Source organism: Pelecanus crispus, chromosome 14 (genome assembly GCF_030463565.1).
Source record: "Pelecanus crispus isolate bPelCri1 chromosome 14, bPelCri1.pri, whole genome shotgun sequence".
Taxonomy (NCBI): domain Eukaryota; kingdom Metazoa; phylum Chordata; class Aves; order Pelecaniformes; family Pelecanidae; genus Pelecanus; species Pelecanus crispus.
In genome coordinates, this window is record NC_134656.1 from 5,822,654 (window position 1) to 5,848,406 (window position 25,753).

The 25,753-nt window shown below is 45.7% G+C and overlaps 1 protein-coding gene across 5 annotated transcripts in view; it reads right to left on the minus strand.

Annotated features, from left to right (window-relative positions):
- Positions 1–25,753, minus strand: part of GNAS (GNAS complex locus) — a 161,915-nt gene that overhangs the window by 87,156 nt on the left and 49,006 nt on the right. For 4 of the 5 annotated variants that reach the window (XM_075721427.1, XM_075721428.1, XM_075721429.1 and 1 more), the window contains exons 1-2: positions 12,175–12,354; positions 8,268–8,340 (exon numbers count right to left, since the gene is read on the minus strand). In XM_075721427.1, coding sequence (XP_075577542.1) covers positions 8,268–8,340; positions 12,175–12,313 — 212 coding nt within the window. In that variant the 5' untranslated portion in view covers positions 12,314–12,354. Of the gene's footprint in view, positions 1–8,267; positions 8,341–12,174; positions 12,355–25,753 lie in introns of those variants that run through there. The other variant, XM_075721426.1, reaches the window with a different exon arrangement.

Here is a 25,753-nt window from a genome sequence, read left to right on the forward strand (position 1 = left end):
ACAGTCCTATCTAGATTGCTAGAAGGAGCTGAGAAAGGCACAGCATTTATTAATAATAAATTTTATCTTATGGGACAACACACTAGGTTTTAACATATTGAAACTGAAAAATTTCCCGAGCTGTGGAATGACTGGCAACAGATAAAATGTAGCTATGCAATGTAAGGGGAATCTTCAGGGATTGCAATAATGTGAAGGTGTAGTTTTAATACCAAAAAGGTAACCTTCCATGAGCTTAAGATGATAAAAAGTATCCTGTTCATATATAAAGTAATTCAAGCATCCATCTGGATAAATTAGTAAACCCGGTTTTTACTGGAAAAAATCAGAGTACTGCCCAGTCTGCCCATCCAAAATATATGGAACAAGAGGAAATCCAGTGAGATACTACAGAAGAAAATTCCTCACATAGTACTGATTCTGTAACACTGGCTAGAGAAAAGGTAGTAACACTGGTCTAATTCTTGAGAAGAGTTGGGGAAAACCTGATGCACTGAATTTTTTTTCAGAAAGGACACTGAAGTGTGGAATATAGATATATATTTAATATTCTCCATACATAGTTACATTTTTGAAGTTATCTAAAGTTTTTTGGGGATATTTAATATAGTTTGTGATTTATTAAATAACATATGATACATTGGTTTATACTAGTAGATGTTTGCTTAAGATAAGAAAATGGAGAAAAACACACCACTTCCACTTTAACTCATAAATGTGCCCAGTGAAAATATTTCCAAAGAATATTTGGAGTGAATTGAGGAAGAGTAGGATTTCTTTTAGCTGTTTTCTCTCAGTCTCACTCGCTCTCAGATACTGTTGTCCAACTTCAACCAAACTTGAAGAAGGGTTGCTGTTGCAGAGATTCATTTCCAGAAATGAAAATCAGAGGCTGAGTAGGAGAGAGACCAAAATTAGTGCTCCAATGAGGAAAAGAAGGAAGTGTTCACGTAGATCTACACCAGCTGCAGCACATGCTGACTTTGTCCAGGTAGCAGGAAAAGCAGAAAAAAAGAAGATAAAGGACAGGATGATCCAGGAGTATTTAGGGGTCAGTGTTGCAGGGAACATCAGGGCCATGGGCTAGAACGAGGACTGCACTGGCTGAGGGAACAGGAGATACCTGGAAAGCTACCGGTCCCGTGGGGAGGAACTGCAGATGCTGCAGGGGACTGGGAGGGATTATTGCAGAAAAGATTAAGGAGACAACAGAACAAGATACAGAAATCAAACTTCATTTGCTCAACTACCCACAGAACAGTGTATTTTCTGTTTTGAGAAGGTAAAAGGAAACCGGCAAATTTTGTAAAACAGCTTTTATTTACTTCCACTTGCTTGTTTTTACCAAAACTAATGGGTAAAATCCCACATCTACCATCAAAAGTCAAAATCCTCCCAGACCCATTCACAATGTTTTCCACATAGTTAAGCCTTAAGCTCTCTTCTGTCTCTCTCTTTTGCTTCTCAGATTACATCACTCATGCTTATTCCACTATTCATAGCTATCGCCGTCCAAGCTCTCTACAACGTAATGATAAAGCTTTCTACTAGGTTGATAGCTACCTATGCATACTTTAAAAGCTTTTGTGAAATTTAAACCTCAAAACAAATAAAACTACTGCCATACTTTTGGCCAGTCCCTTTACATGCCAAATCATGTCTGCAACATATGCAAATTTAGCTTAAGGGACAACTTTACTACTGTTTTTTTTTGTTGTTGTGTTTTTAAAATCAGAAAACTGAAATATTTAACTGAAGGCACAAACGTCAAGTTGCAAGGCCAGGAACAGTAATTCATAGGACAGAGAGCTCTCACCATGCAACAACACAGAACTGGTAGTTTAAATACTGCTTTGCTAGGAGAATTCAACATTTCCCACCAACCAGTAAATGCAGGTAGGATGCATGCTCTGCTATGAGCAACACCTTGTTTCCCATGCAATTATAAAAATAAAGACATTTTTATGTTTAATTCTCACTTTCCTTCTTTTACCTAAGTAAGCATTTCCTGAAAAAGCAAACACACAAAACAGGCAGTTGAAAATAAACCATAACGTAAAAATGAAAGTCTATGCTTTCTTTCAATACTGTGTTGCCATCTCTCCACTTACAGTTAGCCTGCGCCTACCATGAGCATCTAAAACCAGACAGAACTGACCAGCTTTTTCAACTTTTTGATTCCTTCATGCATCGCTTTTCTGTAATACTTTCAGGAACCTAAGTAACATCATTTTGCGCCCTGAAAAGAAAATTTCGCTTCACTTGCACATCGAAATATTTTAATGGCTTGATTTCAGAATGGCTCTGAGCAAGGTAAAGGAGTTACTCCGTTGACTATTAGAATATTCAGCACCACAGTACGCTAACACTCTTTGCCAAACAAGGCCCAGTGTAGGTATTATAAACTATCAGAATTTTCTGAAAACTCATCTTACAGTATTTAAAAGCACATCTGAGTAAATGCAAAACATTTGCACATGTTCCTAATGGAGAATGTCTCATATCTTAGGGCAAGATACCACAAGAAACTTTAAAAACTGGAAACTTTTTTCCTTTTTTCTTTATAACATAACGAAATGTTAATGCTGCTTCATTGAGTTCAGGTTTCCTTTTTCACAGAATGGAATTTTCCCCTTTGTAGAAATAAAAGTATTTCCAAAGAAAAGATAATTTCAAGCACATAAACACAACATTAAACATCCTAACAATTAAGGAATTTCTTGTTTGCTTAGGTTGTTTAATGTCACCAGATATTACCTCCCCTTTCTTTCAAGTTGATGGAAGTTAAATATAACTTGCATAAACATTTTGCATAAACTTTTAGAAGCTATATGCAGTATTCAGTTCTTAATCATAGTATTTATTCGCTGGTGGTATATTCTTGTCTTTTGACAAAACTCAATTACACAACTGTGTCAGTTCTTAGGGCAAGACCTAAAATAGACTGAAATACATATCCTGCTCCCCTCTCCGCCCACACCTTCACTTTATGTTCTACGGCACCAAATTTTGATCAAAACCCGTAACTAGCTGTTCAGCTGAAATGGAACTTTTCATAGTCTTGAACAGACATGTACACACAAATTTTCCAGCACAGTAACACCTCGTCTGTGTCCTGGAACAGGACCTGAAAAAAAAAAAAAAAAGCCGTGCTCTGCCTCACATCTGCAGAAGCCAACAGACACTGTGATGCAAAGAAAGGAAGAAAGAAAGAAGGAAGAGAGGGGGAGGGAAATCACATACACCGAGCCAACCCCCCGCTCCAATTTTCAATGGTACTCAAACACCAGGAAAAAATTACTTTCGTTGCCAGTAGAGTAAAATACAATAAAGCCAGGTTGTTTCTTGGCAAGGAACTGATGTGACCATTCTAAAAACATGGTATGGGTACACAACTCTAAAGGAACTGTAAAAACAGAGCAACAATGTTTGTGTATACAAACTGATATTAGACATTAGGAGGGAATTCATTATTTTAAAAGACTTAGTTATAAATATGATAGTTTTTCCTCGCTCATAACATTAATTTCCTTTCCACAAAATCACACACATAAGAAGACCAAATTTAGAAAACAAAGCACAGTATCAGATAGCAGAAGAGTAAAGTTACTGAGACAGAAGTCATTTCAGTCACAAAAGAGATTGACACAGACCAATGTGACTAAATAACATCATTTACTGGTTTATGTGAAATAATGGTGGTACTGCAGTTCAACTTTTGGTGGATGAGATGTATAAAGAAAAGATTAGAAAGCATCAATGACTACTTTTCCTTCCTCGCAAACTACTAAATCTAGGTGAGAAAAGGGTTCCAAACTTTTAGAAGGGAGACTTGGCTTTCTTAACTTCCCCACTAAGAGAAAATAATTTTTAAAAGTACAAGAGAAATGCAAATATATTTGTCATCTAAGTCTTGAAAATAAAGCTATTCAGTTCTGCTTCTGCCATCATCATTGACAGGTTTGATAAATACACAAACTCCTATTCAACATCAACATACCAGTTTAAGACATAAAGTCATCATTATGCAACATCATTTGGGAAACTGAGGCTGAGAAGCGTTATTTGAAATTCCCTACAGCCTCAAGACTTCCTGAATCATAAATACTATCCAAACTTACTAATCACAAAGGCACATTTCCCTTATTTGTCAATCTCTGTAGTGGATTTCATAAGTCACATTTCAACAATTTATTTCTATCTAAATATTTCTGTTGGTCTCAGTCTTTCCCATGACACTTCAAAGTTGTCTATCACCCTTGCCAATTTCCCACTTTCTAAAATTGTGCATGACAATGACCCCCTCCTTAGAATCTGTCAGCCAAACCCACAGGGATCACAGAGGGGAAAGATGACTTTTTTTTTTTTAAAAAAAAAAAAAAAAAAAAAGGTCAGTGAAAGGCCATCATCTCAGAAGCAAAGAACCCCAGCCCTGAGACAGCACAGAAGAGAGTTTGGGTTTTTTTTTTTTTCCCTCTTCAACCCGAACTGTACATTTACATTAATTCTTCCAACTACATTCCTTACTCCTCCTGTCCTCCCTTTCCTATTTTCAATCCTTTCTGGTTCATACAGATTGGCGTCTGAACTTCTGCACAGTCAAAACCAGAAGGTTTTTAGCTCCCCTTTATCAGTGGATGCTCACAAAATGCAGTATGCAACAGCAGAGAACTGCTCCTCTGGAATAGCCTCATGGAAAGACAGCTGAAGTGTTGAGGAGGGAGGGAAGGAAAGGAAGGGAAGTCACAGGCTTCCTGCTATTACAAGCCAAATTTAAACCCTTTCTACATCACAAGGGGCTCTGTTGTTGGCAGTAATGCAAAGAGTAGAAAATTTGGTTGATATGTAGTCTTCATTACGCTTAAAATGCAGCTCTTCCATGTTAAAGATGAGGCACACTGGAAGAATACTGTGGGGAAACCACACTCCCACCACCTATGAAATTGCTGTAGGAAGACGTCAGTTGATAGCACGGCCAACTGAAGCCATCCTGCAAGAGCTGGACGCAGGCTAAGAAGCCCTTCCAAAAACTCCATCCAGAAGAACCTGTGCTGTAGACCATGCCTTGCTTCTCCAATATTCTACTCCGCTTACCAATGCCACAGCACTGTTACTTCCCACACGCCACCTTCACAACAGGAACAACAAAAAAATATGTATTCCTGTCTCTAACTCAACTAGGTTATAAAAAGAACATTGAAAAATTTTTAAACAGTCTTTACTGTAGTTAACTTGGCTAGAGCTTTAACCACCTTCAAATTCACCTTAGCATTGTTAACTATTAAGCATATTAATTACCTGCAACACTCAATTCCATAGAGTTCCTCAAATAATTAATTAGCTAAAGCAATCAAGGATTAGAGTCCCAGAGGAAATGCGTCTAGTTTTGTAGAACTACACAGATTTCACCTTGTTAAATGCTACAACTCTACAAGAGGCCAATTCACCTAAATGCAGATGACAACTGTCACTTCATCTGTTTAGGGGCAGAACCCTAAAAACAAAACAAATTAAAAAATTGCCACACTCACTGAAGGAAACTTCAGCATTTAGCACTGGATATCCTGTTTAGTTGCCAGAAATTAAGAAGAATATTTGAGTAACGCTAAAAAACTTTTGATTCCCTTGTTCGTAGCCCATTAGACACCTTTCGTAACAGGTATCCTCTTTCTGCTTCAAACATCAATTATCACAGGGCAACCAAATCAAAGGCAAACAAGTTTTAGACAAGACTTTAAACTGGATTTCTTTCAAGCCACATGAATAAGCTGCATCAACAGAATTAATTCTGTTCAGAATTCAAAACTACAGTTATGTACATGGACACTAACATTAAAAAATGTCTCTTCATCTCCAGCATACTACAGTTTTCACAACCTCTCTGCTGTTATTCATCACATCAACTGTGGTGTTCCGTGCAAACCAGTTTATGTTCTAGAATGACTGATAAGACCATTAAAAGAAGTAATGCTTTACTTTTCCTACTCTTCCAAAAAAAATCCATGCTATTTCTCTCATTAGCTGAATCCCACATAATTTTTCCACAAGGTTAAGTAGGGCAGAAAGGGAATGAATTGGGCAAAAAGGATAGCAGGGAAAGCAGGACAATGTAGGGAGCGGTGAGTTACTTTGAAGAAAATAAAAGTTACTTAAGCACTAACGTGTAACTTGCAAGAACTTCAAAACACTCAAAAACAGCCTTCTCCCCCATTTAAAGTATACGTTATGATCTACTGATTATTTTGGACAACAAAAACCTAAAACTAGATGCATTGTAACTTATTTTTTGTACATTTTATATATACCACTTTTTAATTTGATTTTTACGCACCTGAATGTTCGAATACATACCACCCACGAAAGGACAAGCACAAAGGACTGGCTGCAAGTCAACATGCCATGGGGTGGGCAACCTATGGCTCCTGAGCTGCACGCAGCTCCCCAGCAATTTGAGTGTGGCTCCCACACTGGGGTATGCTATGTGATTGGCAGCAGGGCTGTGCTGGCATAGGGCTGCTAGGTAATCCAAATCCCTTGCTATGAGAAGGCAGAAGCCAGCAGAGGCTCCTGAGGCCAAATTTGCCATGTTGCCCTGGAATCCAGCTGCACGCTCAGCTCATCCCCAACCTACAACACCGAAGTGAGATACTCAAGGAATGCACCACTGTTGCAAATCCCAGAGCGTGTCCCAGTCCCTCCCCAGCTCTCCAAGCTCCGTGTAACAGGTCTCTGGGCTCCCAGTTTCACACAAATTTGGGTATGCAGCTTGCAGGGTTGAGAAGGTTATCTACCCGTGTAATATACCGTTCGTTACACAGCAGCAGCATCTCTTTAAGAGCATCTGTATGCTTAGAAAACTTAGAAAAACTGTGCTGGTTAAATGGATTGATCCTTTTAAAATTGCCAGGGATCCTTGACTTCCACTTTCATTGATCAACTTTTTACTTAGCACCTAATATCGAGAGCTGCTACATCAAAGTCAACTTATGCAAATCTTTTAAGTCATGCAAGTCTTTTTTAAGAGGTCTTTGGTAACAAGAGCAGCCAAAATAACGGAGACAACTCAGCAGTAACAGGATGCAGGACTGGGCACTTATGAGAAGAGTCGTCCTGGATAGAGGAAATACTGCCTATAAACAGGAGCTAAAAACATGTGGCACAGAATATAATTTATTATTAATCAGTCTGAACTTTCTTCCAAAAGACTGTGTACCTTATCCTGAACTAGCATTTGGGGATTAGGAAGAAGTATTGTCCAGGCTCCTTGGCTAAACTTTTAGCTCAGACATTCTTACTAAAGAATTAACTACTGAAAGACTAGTGAAAGCTTAATCTTCCCAAAAAGGCAGGATTCACAAAATAGATGATACTACTAGAAGCTAGAGGATGCCAATACAAAAATATTATCTTTGAAAACAAGACAGACAAAACCAGTAATATAATCTAAAGAAATTAAACACAGAGAATAAGCTCTGAAATTCCAACACCTTAATTCAATTAGAATTAATTTAGCAGGTTTTGGTATACACACATAGAGACGCTTGCAAGTGTAAAGTAACATGCAGAAGAATCTCTTCCTACTCCCCAGCAAGGTCAGATGAAAAGTTAGCAAATGCAAATCTTTCTCAGACAAAATAACAGATTTCCATTTTCCTTATCCTAATGCCCTTCCCCTCCTCACAACTATCAAATAATTGAACAGACTTTAAACGTAAACAAGAAAAGCTTTTAGAAACATAATTTAACACAAAGCTCTGGACAAGCAAACACAACAGAAGAGAGAAGAAAATCTAACCTATTACCCTCAAAATTCATAGTACAATCTCATTTTGTGATGAGACAGAAACAAAAGCCTTACTTGCTCTAAATAAAGAAAATTGCATTCATTCTGTACACTAACAGGAGGCATGTTTACAGCAGAATGAATCAATGTGCTATAGCAGAGGTAAATCAGTGTCAGCCATGTTGTGAAAGAAACTGCAGTTAAAAAAAAAAAAAAAACCACCACAAAACTTAAGCCTTAAGCAAATCAGCTATACTGAACCTTGATATAAATCATTTTATACCGTTAGCTCTTACTTATTATTGGTGCATGACTTCTTCAAGTTAATGTCTATTAATCTCATCTAAAAATACACATCCAAATTCTAGAGACCGTGAAACAGTAGCAAGAAGAAAATATACCAAGATATAAAACAACAGCAATGACTACTGTGCGGTGCACAGACATAAGGTAGGTTGTAAAGTGAAAAAACAAATGCACTTACTCAGCATTAAATCCATTCACATGCAAGATCCTCATCTGTTTGACTATTGTGCTTTTACCGGATTCACCAGCACCTAGAAAATGAAAGTAAATCAATTTCAGAAGGATGCATGAGTGATGAAGGCACACACTAGAATTTTTTCTTCAGGGTAAAATCGAGAAAGTTGGTTTTCTCAGTGCAAGAGCGAAAAGTGAAAGAAAAAGAAGTAATTGCCACTGGAAACTTCAGTTGTAGCTAAAAATAAATGCCCAGCTCAAGTCATGTGTCAGATCTGAATCTTGGATCATTTCACTATCCATTTTTCCAGTGTCAACGTTAAAAGCAGACTGCGGGGTTTGGAAGGAAAAAGGACAACTTCAACATTTTATAGAGAACAATATAGGGAATGTCAAAATCTGCTTGCCTTGTCACTACTACCCGATGAAGAGAAAGACTGACTGAAGTCCATACTAAACTGAAGCATTTTTGTTAGATCCTTAAAATAATTTCAGTTCGGCTGCGGTTATCATCACCCAGTCAAAAGACTGTAACTTAAATCGCAAGAAACAAACTACGTGGATACTCATATCTGAAAAAGGAAGGCATCCCCTTTAAGCCTCCACCCACAAAGCTACAGAAACCTCATTCTCTAATTTGTGTCTTGTAAGCAACCTCCCACCCTCTCTACATGTTCCAAATCAATCACATACACAACGAGACGCAAAGACCACCTTTTGTGGCTGCACGCTCCACACAGCCCCCCCCGCGGCTCTCCTCCGATTCCCTTATATACCTGCAGTACAAAAAAACCACTCCACTTTACTCCAGTTTCCATAAGTAGATGAATGCTATTTCTGCTGTGCTGCACGGATGCCAGTGCACAGGGCAACCCATCTGCCTATAATACCCGTTTTTCCATGCATGCTAAAAAGACTCCAACAGCAGCATTTAATTGAGCTGTTCCACGCTGCCAGATCGGTAGCTTTCTATATAAAGCAAACATATTTTCGCAAGTCTAGTATCATAACCTGGCAAAATTTAGAAAGATTCTCCTTTGTATCTCCTGGCTACTCGTTTACTCCTCTCGTTAGCCTGTGTCTCAACAACAGAAAACGTTGTGTCTGTGGCAGAATGGGCACAGAGGTACAGTTTGTATTTATAGGATGCCAGGTCTCTGCTAGCACACACTGACAGCACAAGCCTCCATTTTGAGCCTCATGTTCAAAACTGTAATATTTCAAAGTTCCCCTCTGCCTTCTCCCTTCCTTTCCTTCTCCCTCATGAATGCCTAATAGTCCTACTCTCCTCTCCATAAAACCTGCTTGCATGTTTTGCCACCAGAGCCTTACTCCTTTTTCCTCTCCTTGCTCACTAATGTTTTGTAAGCATTTAGAGAGCAGTTTTTTATCTACAACTCTTTATGCAAGTGCCATTTCTCCCCTAAACTACTATTTTATAACATACACGCTCTGTCTCTTCAGACATACTGCATCACGCAACAAAGACAGGCGGCAAAACTAATCAAGAATGAGTAACTCGGGTTAAGATAAAGACTGGGTCCTCTGCACAACTAAGAATTATTCAGGAATAGCGGTATATGTTATTCATATGGCATATTCATTCCATTCAAATGGTATATTCTCATTCAGAATAATTAGTAGCAAAATCTCAGCTGTAACTCTAAATCACATATTTATAAGCATTAGGAGCCAAAATCTTTGATTCACTTAGGCCAAGAATGGTGGGAGATAGTTGTTGCTTTTGCTACAAACACATGCAGTTTGGTATCGACATATCTGGGTTCTCTGGATCAGATACAACACCAGCGAACCAAAATTAAGCAGTACATCTAAATTTCCGAGTAAGTCTATTTCTATATTTGGCTACTCATTAAGGCCCTATTCTTACCAACAAGTATGCATGCATTCAACTGCACCACCAAGGAGAGTTCCATTAATTTCAGTGAGCTGCTCATGGCAGAAGGGGCAAGCACGTGTACAGTGGTGGGGCCTACAAAGAGTAGTATAAACCTGGCGGCGTATTTAGCAGCTCTTCTTTGTTGTTGTCTGCATATGATGTGAAAATGTTAAGAATACTTCCAAAGTACTTGGGTTTTTTATTTCACATGTCTTATAAAGTAAACGTAACATAATAATAGGGACGTGAGCTTTTTTCACCAGTTTGTGTTATACTGTCCACAATTCATGACAGCTACTGTTAGAAACTGCAACAGCCGAGCTATCACTTTAAAACATGCACACAGATGACCCAACAGCCATCGCTAAACACCCACAAATTTTTATTTACAAGTATCTAAACTATTTTTCAGCCACCAAAACTAAAGAAAACAGAAAGAAAATCCAGGCGAGCCCATCACGTTTCTGTTTTCAGAAATTCTGCCTCTGACGAAAGTAACCCATCTGATGACAAATGGTTTCTCGGTATCTATGTGATGTTCAGCCTGAAATCTGGAAGCCCAAGACATTCCACAAGAGCTGAAGTCCAAATTATCCTGTTAGAAGGCTTCTGCTGGAGCCCTGGCAGACTACTCGGTGCTGCAGGTGCTGCTGTGGTCCCAGTCACTCTCCATTTATGTTAAGCCTCTGTCTTCAAATTAGCATTTGAAAGATTTTACCGTTAAAGAGCACACTTCCAAATTCACAACGTCCAAAAAAAATTTTTTTTTTTTTTTAAATTCCAATTACGGCTGTTTCACACCAGAACCGAGTCGGCTCGCTGAGGCCTACCCTCTGCTCCACGCTGAAACCCCTCACGACACGCACAAGCGGTCCCTCGGCGCGACCAAAACAACCGAGACCTCGTAACCGTATCTTATTTTAAAACACTTTGAAACAAGGAGCCTGACGAACATGTTCTTGTTCTCTCCGATAACGATTTGGGGACCTTCCCCTTCCCTGAAGCCGTAACCTGCGTTTCCAAACGTATCTCCTGAACGCCAAGACACGTGCAGGCACCCGAACCAACCGCCGAAATAACGCCCGGCACCGGCGGCGACGGCTCCCCGCGGCGCCCCGGCAGCTGCGGGAGCAGCGAGCAGCGAGCCCGGGGCCAGGCCGTGCCCGGGACCCGCCGGGCCGCCCGCTCCCAGCCCGGCCCCGGCGCCGCTCCCCCCGCCGCGGGCGCGGAGCTCCCTCATCCCCACCGCCGGCCGCCGCGCTTCCCTCCGGCACCGACATCCTCCCTCCGTTTCCCCCAAACGATCCCTCGACTTCCTCCCTTCCTCTTCCTCCTCTCCCCGGCCCGGCCGCACGTTCCCGGGCACCCCCGCCCAGGGGAGCGCCCCGGGCCGGCCGAGCCCCGGCCGCCTCCCCCGGCTCCGGCCAGGCCGCGGGGACCGGCCTCGGCCGCTGCTCGCCGCTCCGCACGCCCGGGGCAGGCCCGCGGCCCCGCCAGCGCCCTGCCCTGTTTATCTCCCAGGCTCCCCCTCGGGCCCGGCGCTCCCGCGCCCCTCGCCGGCGGCCGGCCCGGCATCCCCGGCCACCTCCTCCCGCTCGGCCCCGAGGCCCGCTCCCCGCAGCCCCGTACCTGCGGGGCCTGCCCCCGGCCCCCCCCCCGCGGCGCCCCGGGCGCTGCCCCAGAGCTCCCCGCCGGCGCCAGGCCGAGCAGCCCGGCAGCGGGCTCCTCCGGAGCGCACCGCTCTCCTCGGCGCCCCCGGGCCCCCCTCCGCGGGCGCTGGCGGATCCCCGCGGCCCCGGCGGCAGCGGGCTCGCCGGCCGCCCCCCGGCCCCGCGGAACGGGTGGGCCCCTGCAGCTCCGCTCCCCCCCGGGCCCCACCTCTCCCTCGGGCCTCCCCGTGCCCGGGCAGGGGGCCGGTGCGCAGCCCCGCCGCCCTCCCGCCGGCAGGGAGGGGACGGCCGCCGGCCCCCGGCCCGCCGCCCCGGCGCCGCGCTGCCCGCGGCCCCCTTACCCAGCAGGAGGAGCCGGTGCGTGGCCCTATAGACCTGCTTGTCCTTCTGCAGCTGCTTCTCGATCTTCTTGTTGGCCTCCCGCTGCGCCTTCTCCTCGTTGCGCTGATCCTCCGTCTTGCTGTTCCCTAAACAGCCCATCTTGGGGAGGGGGAGGCAGGGGACGCGGGGCGAGGGGACGGCAGGCGGCCGGGGCTGCCGGGGGGAGGGAGGGAGGCACTCTCCCGGGCTCCCTTCTTCTTCTTCTTCTTCTTCTTCTTCCTCCTCCTCCTCCTCCTCCTCCTCCCCCCCTACTCGCTGCTGTGGCGGCCGCTGCCCAGAGCCAGAGACATGGAGAGCCGAGCCCGGAGCCAGCCAAGGGGGGGCCGACGGCGATGACTTTGCTGCTGCTCCGCCGGGCCTCCTCCCCGGCAGCTGCAGCTGCTTCTCCTCCCCCGCCCCCCCGCGCAGCCCCGCGCCGATCCCCTCAGCGCACCTTTCCCCGGAGGGGGTGGCGGCAGGGCCCGATGCGGAGCCGATTCGCGGGGATCTCCGCGCCCCCGGCCGGGCCGCCGGCTCCTCTACAGGGAGCAGCAGCGAGCCCCCCCGCGCCGCACGCACGGGAACAAATCCAGCTTCAGTGCCACCCCCGAAAAAAATAAATAATCCTCTTTAGATCCAAAGGCGCGGGCTCCAGGCGCGGAAACCTCCCCAAATCCTCGGCGGGAGGATCGGGAAACGTCTCTTCCTCGCCCCTCCGCCCGCGCTGCCGGCCCGCAGCGCCGCGGGGCTCTCGGCGGAGCTCGGCTCCCCTTCCCTCGCCGGCCGCCGCGGGTCCTTCCTCCCTCACCGGGGCGGGGGGGTCCAATCCAAGCCCCCCCACCCTTTTTTTTTTTTCCCTTTTTTTTTTTTGCTTTTTTTCCTCTCCTCTTTGCTGCTGCTTTTTCACATTAGGTTTCCAGGCGGCTGAATCCTCTCGGCTTCTCCAGCGAACGGGGGAGCGGGGGGGGGGGGGGGGGAGGGGAAAAAAAAAAAAAAGCGCCCGTTTGGTCTCTCCCCCGAGCAAACCCTGTCCCTCACGGGAGGATTTTTCCCCGTCTTATTTTTCCTGCTCTCTCCCGCATTTTCTCCCCCCCTTCCCTTTTTTTTTTTTCCTTTTTTTTTTTTTTTCCTTCCCCCTATTGAGCTGCACCGAGGCGGCGGAGCGGCGGGGTGGGGCGAGCAGGCCCACACTGAACGCTGGGAGCGGGGCCGCTCACATGACAGCGCGCGTCAGCCCGCGCCGCCGCCGGCGCCCTCTTCGAACCGGCCCCGCCGCTCCCGCCGCCGCTCCCGCCCCGCCCCCGCCCCCGCCCCCGCCCCGCAGGCGGCCCGGCCCGGCCCGGCCCGGCCCCGCTCCGCTCCCGCTCCGCTCCCGCTCCGCTCCGGCGGGTCCCGCCGCGCAGCGCGCCCCGGGGCAGCCTGGGAGCCCCGCGCGGGGCCGGCACTAACGGCGCCCGGCCGCGGTCAGGCGCGGGGCCCGCCGCTGCGATGGCGAGCGGCCGCTGGGATGGCGAGCGGTCCCCGCGATGGCGAGCGGTCCCGAGCGGTCCCTGCGATGGCGAGCAGCCGCTGGGATGGCGAGCGGCCCCTGCGATGGCGAGCGGTCCCAGTGATAGCGAGTGGTCCCCGCGATGGCGAGCGGTCCCAGTGATAGCAAGCGGTCCCTGCGATGGCGAGCGGTCCCAGTGATAGCGAGCGGTCCCCGCGATGGCAAGCGGCCCCTGCGATGGCGAGCGGTCCCAGTGATGGCGAGTGGCCACTGTGATGGCGAGCGGTCCCAGTGATAGCGAGCGGTCCCCGCGATGGCAAGCGGCCCCTGCGATGGCGAGCGGTCCCAGTGATGGCGAGTGGCCACTGCGATGGCGAGCGGTCCCAGTGATAGCGAGCGGTCCCCGCGATGGCAAGCGGCCCCTGCGATGGCGAGCGGTCCCAGTGATGGCGAGTGGCCACTGCGATGGCGAGCGGTCCCAGTGATAGCGAGCGGTCCCCGCGATGGCAAGCGGCCCCTGCGATGGCGAGCGGTCCCAGTGATAGCGAGCGGTCCCTGCAATGGCGAGCGGTCCCCGCGATGGCGAGTGGCCACTGCAATGGCGAGCGGTCCCAGTGATAGCGAGCGGTCCCCGCAATGGCGATCAGCCGCTGGGATGGCGAGCGGTCCCCGCGATGGCGAGCGGTCCCAGTGATAGCGAGCGGTCCCCGCGATGGCGAGCGGTCCCCGCAATGGCGAGCGGCCGCTGCGATGGCGAGCGGTCCCAGTGATAGCGAGCGGTCCCTGTGATGGCGAGCGGCCGCTGCAATGGCGAGCGGTCCCCGCGATGGCGAGCGGTCCCAGTGATAGCGAGCGGTCCCCGCAATGGCGAGCAGCCGCTGTGATGGCGAGCTGTCCCCGTGATGGGGAGCAGTCCCAGTGATGGTGAGCGGTCCCCGCGATGGCGAGCGGCCACTGGGATGGCGAGCGGTCCCCGCGATGGTGAGCGGTCCCAGTGATAGCAAGCGGTCCCCGCGATGGCAAGCGGTCCCCGCGATGGCAAGCAGTCCCCACGATGGCAAGCAGTCCCCACGATGGCGAGCGGTCCCAGTCATGGCGAGCGGTCCCCGCGATGGCAAGCGGCCGCTGGGATGGCGAGTGGTCCCCGCAATGGCGAGTGGTCCCAGTGATAGCGAGCGGTCCCTGCGATGGCGAGCGGTCGCCGCAATGGCGAGCGGTCCCAGTGATAGCGAGCGGTCCCTGCGATGGCGAGCGGTTCTTGGGGCGGGAGCCGCCAAGAAAACATTTGCAGGAGCTGGGCTTTAAAGGCTGGGAATTCTGAATAAGGTGTAACGGAGTCGTGCTCCGGGGCGCTTTACACTACACTTGAAAAATAATCCTTGCAGAAGTAACTGTACTAAATACTTCCGTATGTATATATTTATACATCTTCTCAATTGATGAACTTTGAATATCCGCCTAGTGACCTACAGAACGATCCTGCAGACGCCGATGTGCGTGAATTGATTTTTAGCAAGGCGGGTATTTCTGGGCAAACGTGCTTCCCAAGCCTTGGGCAGCTCCCTCGCACCCAACGCAGTCCACGGGGCACTGGGTTCGGGCGAGCCATGACCAGGGACCCGGGTGGGACAGTGGGAGACGAGCTACCGAATTATGCTGGGTGGACGGGGGGGGGCACAACTTGATGCATTTTATTGCTTCTACGTATGGTTTTACCAGCTATCTAGCTCCATTTTATTTTCTAAAATATTTTTTGGAAACCTCATTATATAAATGACACAGTAGTTTTCACGCACAAGCTTATCAGCTACGGCTGGAAAACAAAGATTGGTGCTTCACTCTTTGTAACACCTGGTTCCCGAAAATACACAGATGTTTTTTCTCTACCCCCCCGAGATCAGTGAAATGCCCTTTACTGTACATAAATTATTTATCCTCATTTGCAAAATTCAATTATCTACAACGCTATTTCCATGAACACACCTTCTTACATCATCCAGTTACTATATTTAGAACCACCTACAGTAAAATAATTATGCGAATAGAGCAAACAACTAGAAGGTCACAGTTAGTGTCATCAGATACATCTGTTTAGTTGCCCTTGCTCAAAGAGGAGGACTGCAGGAGAAACAGGGAACACCACCACCAAATCTTGGTCTTTGAGGAGTTACTGGCACTTTCAGTCTACTTTTAAATGCCACAACTTTGGGGTACGCAGAGCCCAATGGCTTTGGAGTCAGTGGCGAGACTTACTAACTTCTCCAGGTGTTTTAGGCCAAGGCAGTTTTAAAATGCCTTAGAAAGACTTGGCTTAGCAATGCCTAGATTCATCTGAAGCAAAGATTATAGTAATTGCCTGTATCTTTTATAGGTCTTTTATTTATTTGTATTGTTTCCATGTAATATACATTATCCAAATATATTTTAACTGTGGCTTTTACAAGGCATAAAGGACTCAATAAAGCAGAATTCAGACTGAAAATTATGAAACCTCGTAGCTTTTTTATGGTCGCAGGTATGAAGAGAATGCAGAAATGCCAGTATCTGCCACCTCATGCAGCAGGGAAAATCTGCCCCAGCCTCCAGGCTTTGCTTCCCTCCAGGTCCCCAGCTCAGGGAGAAGAGAGCCTATCTCAGGCTCCAAACACGAAGGAATACACAAGCAAGATAAAAATTATTGCTTGAGATATACTAAAATCTTAGTGAACGGTGAGCAGCGTTAGCGTAGGGACAGGGGAGCAGTAAATACGCCAAAGCATCTGCCGACAAGGGAGTCATTGCTGCGTAAATGCCGTTGTCCAGCAGCGCACACCCATCCCTGGTCCCAAACACAAACCGGGACGGGCTCTGCGAGGTTAAACCCTAACAGCCGTCAGCCACCGCGCCGGGGCATGGGAATTGCTGCCCTCCTGGTGTATCCACCCCGTGCCGCCGTCTCGTTAGGCTGAACAAAGCGTGAGGTAGTTGAAGAAGGAAAACACGCTCACCTAAGTCACAAAACTCCCAGTTACTTACGACAGAATTAAGAATTAGCTCTTTGTATTACAAGTGTTATTGAAGTGTGAAAGTGTCAAAAGCTACAGAAAACAAAAAGAAAACTCCCGAATTGTTAAACCTATCAGCAATTACAGACTTTTTTGGTCTTTCTGAAATACGGCAGGACACAAGACGTAAGGCACCAACCGTACTTCACAAGCCCACCGAATTGCCACATTTTTTTTCTAGTGCTGTCCTGAGCATCATTTGAAGAGCAAGCATACCAACACATGAGCTGCGCTCATTCTTTTGTATTTGTTTAAATAACATAATGCTGCTGATGTGTCTTTAGAGTAAATTGTGTTTCTTACGGGAACTAGTTGCATTAGCTTCCATCTTGTAAAAATCCATGAACTTCAGTTTCGGGAGACCCCTGCCATCAGAGTGGTAAGTGCAGGCAAAATCTGACCCCTAACTCACCGTAAAATTAAAGCTCACTTCTGAAGAACCTCCAGTCTTAGGAACAAATAAATGCAAAGATGAAATAACTGTATGTACGGGCATAGTTCCTCTGTGATATAAGTCAAACTATTTGAGGCTTGAAAATGCTCAAAGGAGGGTGTTGAAGGACATTGCTGCATGTTAAGAAGAAATATTTCCCAAAAATGCAAGGTAACATGAATGTGGAAGTGGCTGCAAGAGACATTAGAAGACTTATGTCAATTGACTCAATCGTGCACTATTTAAGTTAACAGGAGATAAGAGTTTACACACAGAAGATTGTGAGCATTGCACACTTACAGATGAAATTCAAATGCATTGATGTTCCTTCTGTGTCTGAACATAACAGCCGACAGCCTCAGATTCTGTTGCTTTTTTTTTTTGTCTAAAGTAAATGCAAAGACTCTTGAGACACCAACATGCATCTTAGCTTAAGGATTTGACAAAAATAACAGGGGGGTTGGCAGTGTGAAACAATATTCTGCTGTTTCACTTCTCAAACCAGAAAAGATCTCTCAAGGAAAGGCAGCGGGATAATTCAAAGTGAACAGTATTTTAATGGAATATTTGTGGGGCACGTGTATAGAAAAGTTTCATGTATCTATAATCCATTCCAGTCCACTTCATGACTTTACTTAATGGCTTTTTAGTCCCATTGGCCTAACTTCTATTACATTCTAATGAAAATCATCAGATCTCTTAATTTTCTTAATTTTTTGGAAAGAAGAATTTCATTGCAATTCTTCTCTCCATTTTCCCTCCACAGCTTTTTCCCCAAAAACTACTGTTTGGTCTCTGAGACTGAGGGAAGATTTGTAACAATAGCCCAATCCTGTAAATAGACATGTACTCTACTCAGTTGAGTAGTCCTACTGCATAATTTATGCAGACTTTACTCTTCCCAGCTAGGACAACTATATTAGCTTGATTTACAAATAGTTAAAAAGATTTAGATATAAAGTAGAAGTAGACTATCAATAACAGTACAAGTGAGAGAGAATTTGTTGAAAATACATGTCCCTTAAGCTTCCCCCACCCTATACACAAAAACTTCTGTCCTTTTAAGATTGGCGTATAATACCTATTGGTATAATCACTCCAAAGGACCTCAAGAAAAATACTATCTTTTTCCTATTTTAATATATTTACTTTCTATTTGACAGACCACTGCATATATTTTAATGCTTTTTCTTTGTGGTAGTCTCTCTTATGAGGATACTCTCACTTGTATAGGTAAGAGACAAGGAGATACTGTTGTAAAATTCACAAACATTGGCTGGACAATGTAGATGCAAGAGTTGGTTTTGGAGTTCCTATTTTCTCGACAGAGTAGATTTTGAGCCTGTTGAAAAAATGCTTCTGATAGATGCACTTCATGTCATTCCATTCTTTTCTCTTTCTAACTAAATGGATAAAACTTTCTGCTTACTATTCTGATGTTGCATCAGTTTTACTCTCAATCGATCAGAATCAGGCTCTGAGTTCACTGGCGTTACTCTGCGTTTTTACAAGTGATTATGAGACCCAGATCATGATGTCCATCTTACACCACAGATGCCTTCCAGACCCTCCAGGTGACAAACACCCTTATTTCCTATTGCAAACAGTTCACCTTTGTTAGTAAGTCGAAGGTACTGAGCACTTTGGATGCCCCAGCCTCCAGAAAAAAAGACACAGTTAATTAGTTTTCAGATGGGACGGTCGTACAGTTCCTTACGGGCTCACACCGTCCACAGTGAACATGCCCTCATAAACTTTTGGCTGTGAACTGCGGGGGTGGAGTTGTGACCAAACCAATGTGCCCATTTGGAAGGGAAGATAGAGACGACATCACGCTTGAGCATCCCTTAGCAACCGGACTGAAATGGCACTGCAGCTTTTGAGGAGGCTGTCAGCCTTCCTTGCCACTGGAATCGCCTCTATTTCAGTTCCTACCACGGCTGAGGAGACACAGCAGAGAAGACAAGATTTGTAGCTCAAAACGTGAAAGCAATAGTGGTGATCTAACTGTACCATTTCCTTTGTTTCTGTTTATAGGAAAGAGCCTATTTTCAGCAAGTCTTTTTCATGGAAGGCTACAGAGCTCAATTAATCTGGGGAACATGTGAAACAAATGGTTCTTACAGCAACACCTTTATCTCTGATTTCCTTTAGACTCTTTCCACTTGAAAACCTAGACTGTAAACTTTCTAACATTCCTCTCTATCATATCAGGATGAACCGAAAGAGAGCTAGGCTTGCATGTGTGGAAAAAAAAAACCCAGAAAAATACTCTCTGATTTAAAGCTGTCAAGGAGTGGATCCGTGAACAACAGACTATGGTCACTTCACTACAAACCTGAAAATGCACTTACAGCCATGCAGCTTGGTTATCTCCTCTCTCCTCACACCCATGACACTGTTCCACTCCTAAGAGCTTGGGTCAAAGCTGCTAATCATGCCAAGGTGAACTCCCAAGGGGAAGACAGTTTAATCTTTTTTCACTGAGAATCTGCAACCCTGTAATTCCCCCACAGCTGAATATATGCTATTGCAGGATAATGCCTATACCCTGCTTTCTTTAAAAAAAAAAATCTATACATTCTTCTCCACTCTGTGATTCACTTGAAATTTATTATCTTTGTAAGAAATGAAGATTTCAGAGGTGCTTTCTTTTTCCTGCTAAGGTTTTTAAGGGATTTAAAATACTGGGAAAAAATAAACAGTGAGTAAGTTATATTAGAAAGGTGCAGAAGAAGTTCCCCCTGTGCATAGCACCTCTGAGGATTAAAATCTTACGCAGAAGTAAGTACCAGCTGTGAATTCTTGTTCTACACTACCCAACGCTTCGTTTTGCTGTCCTACAAATCCACAGCGCCGTGGCTGAGCAGTTCGAACAGACCTTCTTCTTTTAAAAGCAGGGATTACCTCTGGGACAGATTGACTCTTTCAGTTAAAGGACATTTTTTAATAGCACACACTGTGTATTTTTGTGTATTGATACCTCTCTGGTTTGAAGTCTTAAAATTTTTAGATTTAGAAATACAGGACTGTGGGCCTTCATGCTGGGCCATAGAAGTGACTGGTAGTTGAGTGTCAAACCTATCAATCTCAATGCATTTAATCCGCAGTAAACTTAGTCTTTTAGTTACTTATATATAAGGATTAATTAAGGTTCTGATTTAGACTTAGATTAGTGGTTTTTTCATCTGCTTTGCACACTAAAAAGGCTCCCGTGGCCTCTTGCAATAACTCAGGTCTGCTGCTCATGCTTTCCTTAGATGGAGGCATCCTCCACGAGCTATCGTCCTGCAAAATCCTTTGGACTCTTGGAAGAACGAAACTTGGTGATAAAAAGGGAGACGGTTTCAAAGTCTCCAAGTTACCCTTTGACCTGCTGAACAAGGAACCCTTGAGTAATCTCAAACCCGTTTAAAGGAGAAACAAACAAATTAAAGCCAAACAATAATCTAAAAAGGAAAAACAAAGCAAACAGATTGGAATTGGAGCAAGAATCCAATGTGGGGTTTTTTTCAGCTGTTTCCTTTGTGGCAGCCAGACCAAAAATCACTTGAAAAAGCATTAAAAGGTAAACAAGGTAGGAAATTAAGCCATTATCAAGCAAACCCAGGGAGGGCAAAGCAGGGTCATCAAGCAAAACAACCAGTTTGCCCATCATATGGGAAAGAGTGAGCCTTCTGAATGCAATGAAACGAGCATTGTCAGGAAGAAATTAATGCACCACTAATGTATTCAATAAAGAACAAACACAAAACACTTAAGTACAGATACTCCAAAAAAATAGAATGAAAAGGAGATACTTCCCTCTCTGGCAAAGGAGAAGATTTTTTCCATACAGAAATTCTAAACCTGAGAGGGATTTTTGTTTTGTTTTTAAATAAAAACAAGCCCAAAGTCTACTAATAGAATTAACCAAGACCTTCCTTTAAACCAAAGAGGAAAAAAAAAAAACCAACCCTTGCCTCCCTCCTTTCACTTCGAGGCTTTTCCTCAGAAACATTAAAAGAGACTTTAAGGAACTCATGGGATTATGGAAATAAAACACCGAGTGAGATCTTTTCACCTAGTAGCTTTTCTTATTTTCTTGCAGGTTTTTTTCCTGATACTCCTTCTCACTACTCACGCATTCTGCACTGCACTTTATTAAAAAAAAAAACCACCACCCTCTTATGTAACAGAAGTAGCAGCACATCCTAGCTCTCTGCATAACACATATGGAATGCCGATTATAAAAAAAAAAAAAAAACAAAAAACTGGAACAAATCTTTTCTCAGATTTAGTTTCAATATTTGTCAACATTCACTCCAGACCTACCCGCAACTGCAAACTTTTTTATAAAGCATTATTCTGCTTTAATCCTTGTTACGTTTGGGTCACAAAACCCAGGGAGGCAGTAGTAGTAGAAGCTGTGTTTTCTAAATACCAGGTTATACTTAGCGCATGCAAAGCAGCATGGAACTCCCAAGCCTTTCTGCCGCCGAGGGGGTCAGCAGAGGAGGAGAGGCTCCTGGCTTCATCTCCCCGGCACACCAGGCAGCCAAGCCACCCGGCACCGGCCGCGGCTCCCACCGGAGCAGGGTGGGAGCTGGGGCTGAGCCTAGCTCAGGCTCAGCCTGACCCAGCCTGCTCTCCAGCAGCACGGTGAGCCACCCCTCCGTGCTGCTATTATTTATTACTGACACTGCATTCTCATTTTATGGTGCATAACGGGAAGGGGAATAAGAGGATTGTTAAAATAGTTCTTGCTAAGTTGTCACACAGGTTTTAATGTGCTGTAAACATTCCTCTCCTTTTTTTACGTTTTTTTTAAATAGAACGACGTTCCGGCTTTCATGGTCAAAATAACTTTACCTTTTAGTGCTAGCAAACCACAATACTCTCAATACCAGGAGCCATCATTAGAGACGAACTGCAAGGAAAACAGAATTGTGATTTTGCTCCTCTGTCTCTGCACTGCTAAAGGCCTGAAAGCGCTCCCTTTCAGAAAGGGTATCTTCTCCCGTCCCTAAAATTACATACACACACAATTACAGAATAGGGGTCTTTTGTACCCTGGTTTTCCTGGAAGAATCCTGCTGTCTGGCAAACTAACAGCATCATTACTGCTTAAGTGCCTTGACGTTGAATGAGAGCACCCCACAAACCCCAGGGCAGTTACAGAATTTAGACCCTTTCCCAGTGTTCCAAATTAGTCTTTCTGGTGGGTTTGGGGTGGGGTTTTTTTTGTACCTTAGATTTTAGAAATGTACATAAAACAATTCTCTCCAAGTGTTCCGGTGTGCAGTTTAAGGTTTCCCTTGTTGCTGTATCTCAGCCAAAGCCATTGCCAGGGCCGTGGGAACCAGGCAGGAGTTGGGGTCCGGACCCAGCCCCAGCCCCACGTTGCCTCAGAACCTGTGCTCCAACACGGGGATTTTGCCTCTGCCACATTAAAACCAGAAGAGGTGAAGGATTATCCCCTCCTAGGGACCGGGTCCGGACCCAGCCCCAGCCCCACGTTGCCTCAGAACCTGTGCTCCAACACGGGGATTTTGCCTCTGCCACATTAAAACCAGAAGAGGTGAAGGATTATCCCCTCCTAGGGACCCAGCCCAGCGGGACGCACGGGCCTGTTTGAACGCTCTCAAAATGTCAGTGGAGGAGAGATGAGCGCGGGGATCAAACAGGGGAACAGGATCCAGGAGCCCAGATCGACCGCAGATGGTTCAATCCAGCACAGCCACCGATCCGTGCGTGACCTTGGATGAGCCACTTCCCCCTTCTGTGCCTCTTTTTCCAACGATCTTTCATCCGCCTCTCTCATATAGGTTGTAAGCTGTTTACCTCCAACATGTCCACACAGTATCGAGAACCAAGGGGCCCCGATCTCGCTGGTGACCTTTAAGCTCTTCTGCTACACGTTTCATCATAAAATAATTATTCAAAAAGGAAGCGATTTTTTTTTTAGTAGTCTGTCTTCCTTTTCTTAACACCTCTTTAACTCAGACATTCTCAGCAACATTAGATAAAAAAATAGGCTCTGTTCAAAATCTTAACACTGTTTTTCTTCAATGAAAACACTGAGAAAGCTGCTGGTATTCTGTTGAGTCTCAGGCCCTCCAGCAAAACCAGGGAAAGCTACAATCAGCATGCTTGCTACATTCAAAGTACCAGACAAAGATACTTTTTATTTTGAAAATAGGGAAAAAAAAAAAAAAAATGCCTGCACACTTCTCAATCTTTCTTTGTACACCACAAAGCACCAAACAAGGCAGAAACCCGGTGCTGTGTTCTTTTGCAGGTCACCTCCAGGTTTGCTTTATGCTCCCTGGTGTTACAATAACGAATTTGTTTTTCCATTGCTCTGTGCATGCTCTCTTGTCTAAGAGTGACCTATTCGCTTCTGAAGCAATCGGCTTTTTACAGCTTAGTCTACGCTATGTAAACAGAGAGCAAGCGGCGCGGCTGAGCCCCGGGTCCTCAGAGGCGAGGAGCACGCTCCACCCCGGGACCCGAACCAGCCTCGGAGGCTGCTGCCCGCTTTCCGGGCGTCAGCCCCGAGCGACGGAGCTCCCCGCGAGCCCGGCGGGACGCTGCACGTGGAGAGCCCCCCTCCCCTTTGCTCAGGGGGATCCCCGCCATGTCAGCGGAGGGCTCTGATGGAGAGCCACCTCGCCCTCAGGACGGATACCCGGCCAAGGATCCAGGGATGCTGCACGGGGCAGAGGATCCAGCAGCTTTTACCCCGCTGCCACCACCCCTGCCTCCCTCGAGCTGCAGCTCCTCTGCCAGCCCAAGAAGAGCGATGGGCAACGCGCCCTGCGCTCCGCCAGCAGCCCCGGGGTGGCGGCACGGGGACGCCTGGTCCCCCCCGCCCTGTGCTGGGGGGCACTTGGAAGCCGCCAAGTCCCCCCTGGCACCGGCAATCCCAGGCTGAAGGCGGGGCCCTCCTGCATGGCTGCACTTCACACCCTATATATAAAATACACAGCCGTACATTTATTCTGAAAAATTCTTTCTATGAATTGATGTTACTGAGGGATATATATACTAACTCCATACATGTGAGAGTTAAGGAAGATTTGTCCAAGGAACTACTTCCAGAGGAAGTGCTGGGCAGCCACATTATTTGTTTTGTTTAAAATGATTTCAGGCTCGATAATGTCTCTTTATCAAAACTACACATGTGCTGAGCATGCACAGTACTGTGTGTTGTGAGGCATACAGGAAGGGGTGGATTTAATTTATTTCTTTATTATGAATATTGTGGTGCTGTACGAAGAATCCTGGCCGACAGCGTGAAATAAAGCCAAACTTTCAGAGGATATTTTGGGGCCTGAAGTTCCTGTGCTGCCTTTTCAAATTCAGTCTTAAATTCTGTATTCCCAATCCCCTGTTCTGTCTGGACCATCTCATGAATGGACATGTGTATTATTATAGAGCTGAGCAAGTACCTCATAACATTTGCCATTAATATTCATTTGAAAGAAAAATGGAGTTTAAGCTTCCTGGGTTTGCTTTCCTTCAGTGAGGAAACTACTGAAGGAGTTTATAAATTCACAGTTCTGGCAGGCAAAAGGGACCAAGGCAATTGTGACACACGAAAAATAGTTCTCCATCAAAATGATAACTCTGTTTTATTTTGTGAACACCATCTTGGCTATAAGGTTTATTTACATTTATTTGGTATTATACCCTCCATGGTGGATCAAAGCATTCACATTGCTGGAGAGACTCTGTGCCCAGCTGAATGACGATGGCCACAAAGCAGAAACAGAGCCACCACGATCTACCAGCACAGTCTGTCTCCCAACTTTCAGCCTAGAAATAAGAAGAATTCATTCTTCTCCAACCTTGGGCTAGGTGACCTCTAAAGGTCCCTTCCAACCCAAAGCATTCTATGATTCTATGATTCTAAAAGCTGGTTTGGAGGGAAGAGAGGGGGCTAGAAAGAATAGACTTCAGAATCTCTATGAAAGGCACTGCCTCAGCCCACGCTGGTCAAACTGATCAGAGGGAAGGCATGAAGAGCTGATGGGCATAGGGATAATGACCCAATCTAAGACACACAAGCTACAAGATCAAACTGCGCAGTAACGGCTTGCAAGAATGCTATTTTTCCAGCGATCTGTATATGCTTAGTACTGTTTAAGAGTAAAGTTAAAAAGGCTAAGAAATTCCTTGCCTAAGGATGAATAAAGGAATTCCCATTACCAGAGAGTTGAAACTGAGATTATATTATGAAATTAAGAATGTGAAGCACTGAAGCAGTGCTTTCACTGGCTAAGAAAATGAACTGCAGGATCTCAATGCCCCAAAGAGTGTCCTGCAGGAGGTCTCTTTATAGAAGCATCAATGTGAAACCTGTAAGCAGGAGCAAATGACTCCAGTGAGAAGCAGTAGAAACACATACATTCACTGGCTGCGTCCAAACGCTCCAAGCTGGTCTGCGTGCAGAGAAGAAGATGGGGCAAGACGTGACAGTAATAATCTACCACGACTTGAGACCTCCTGCCCTAGTAACAATTATGTAATTGTTACAGTCTCTTAATACCTGGGTAAGAAACCTTTTTATTGCATCAAGTTCTCATGTCTAGACAGATATACATCATGAA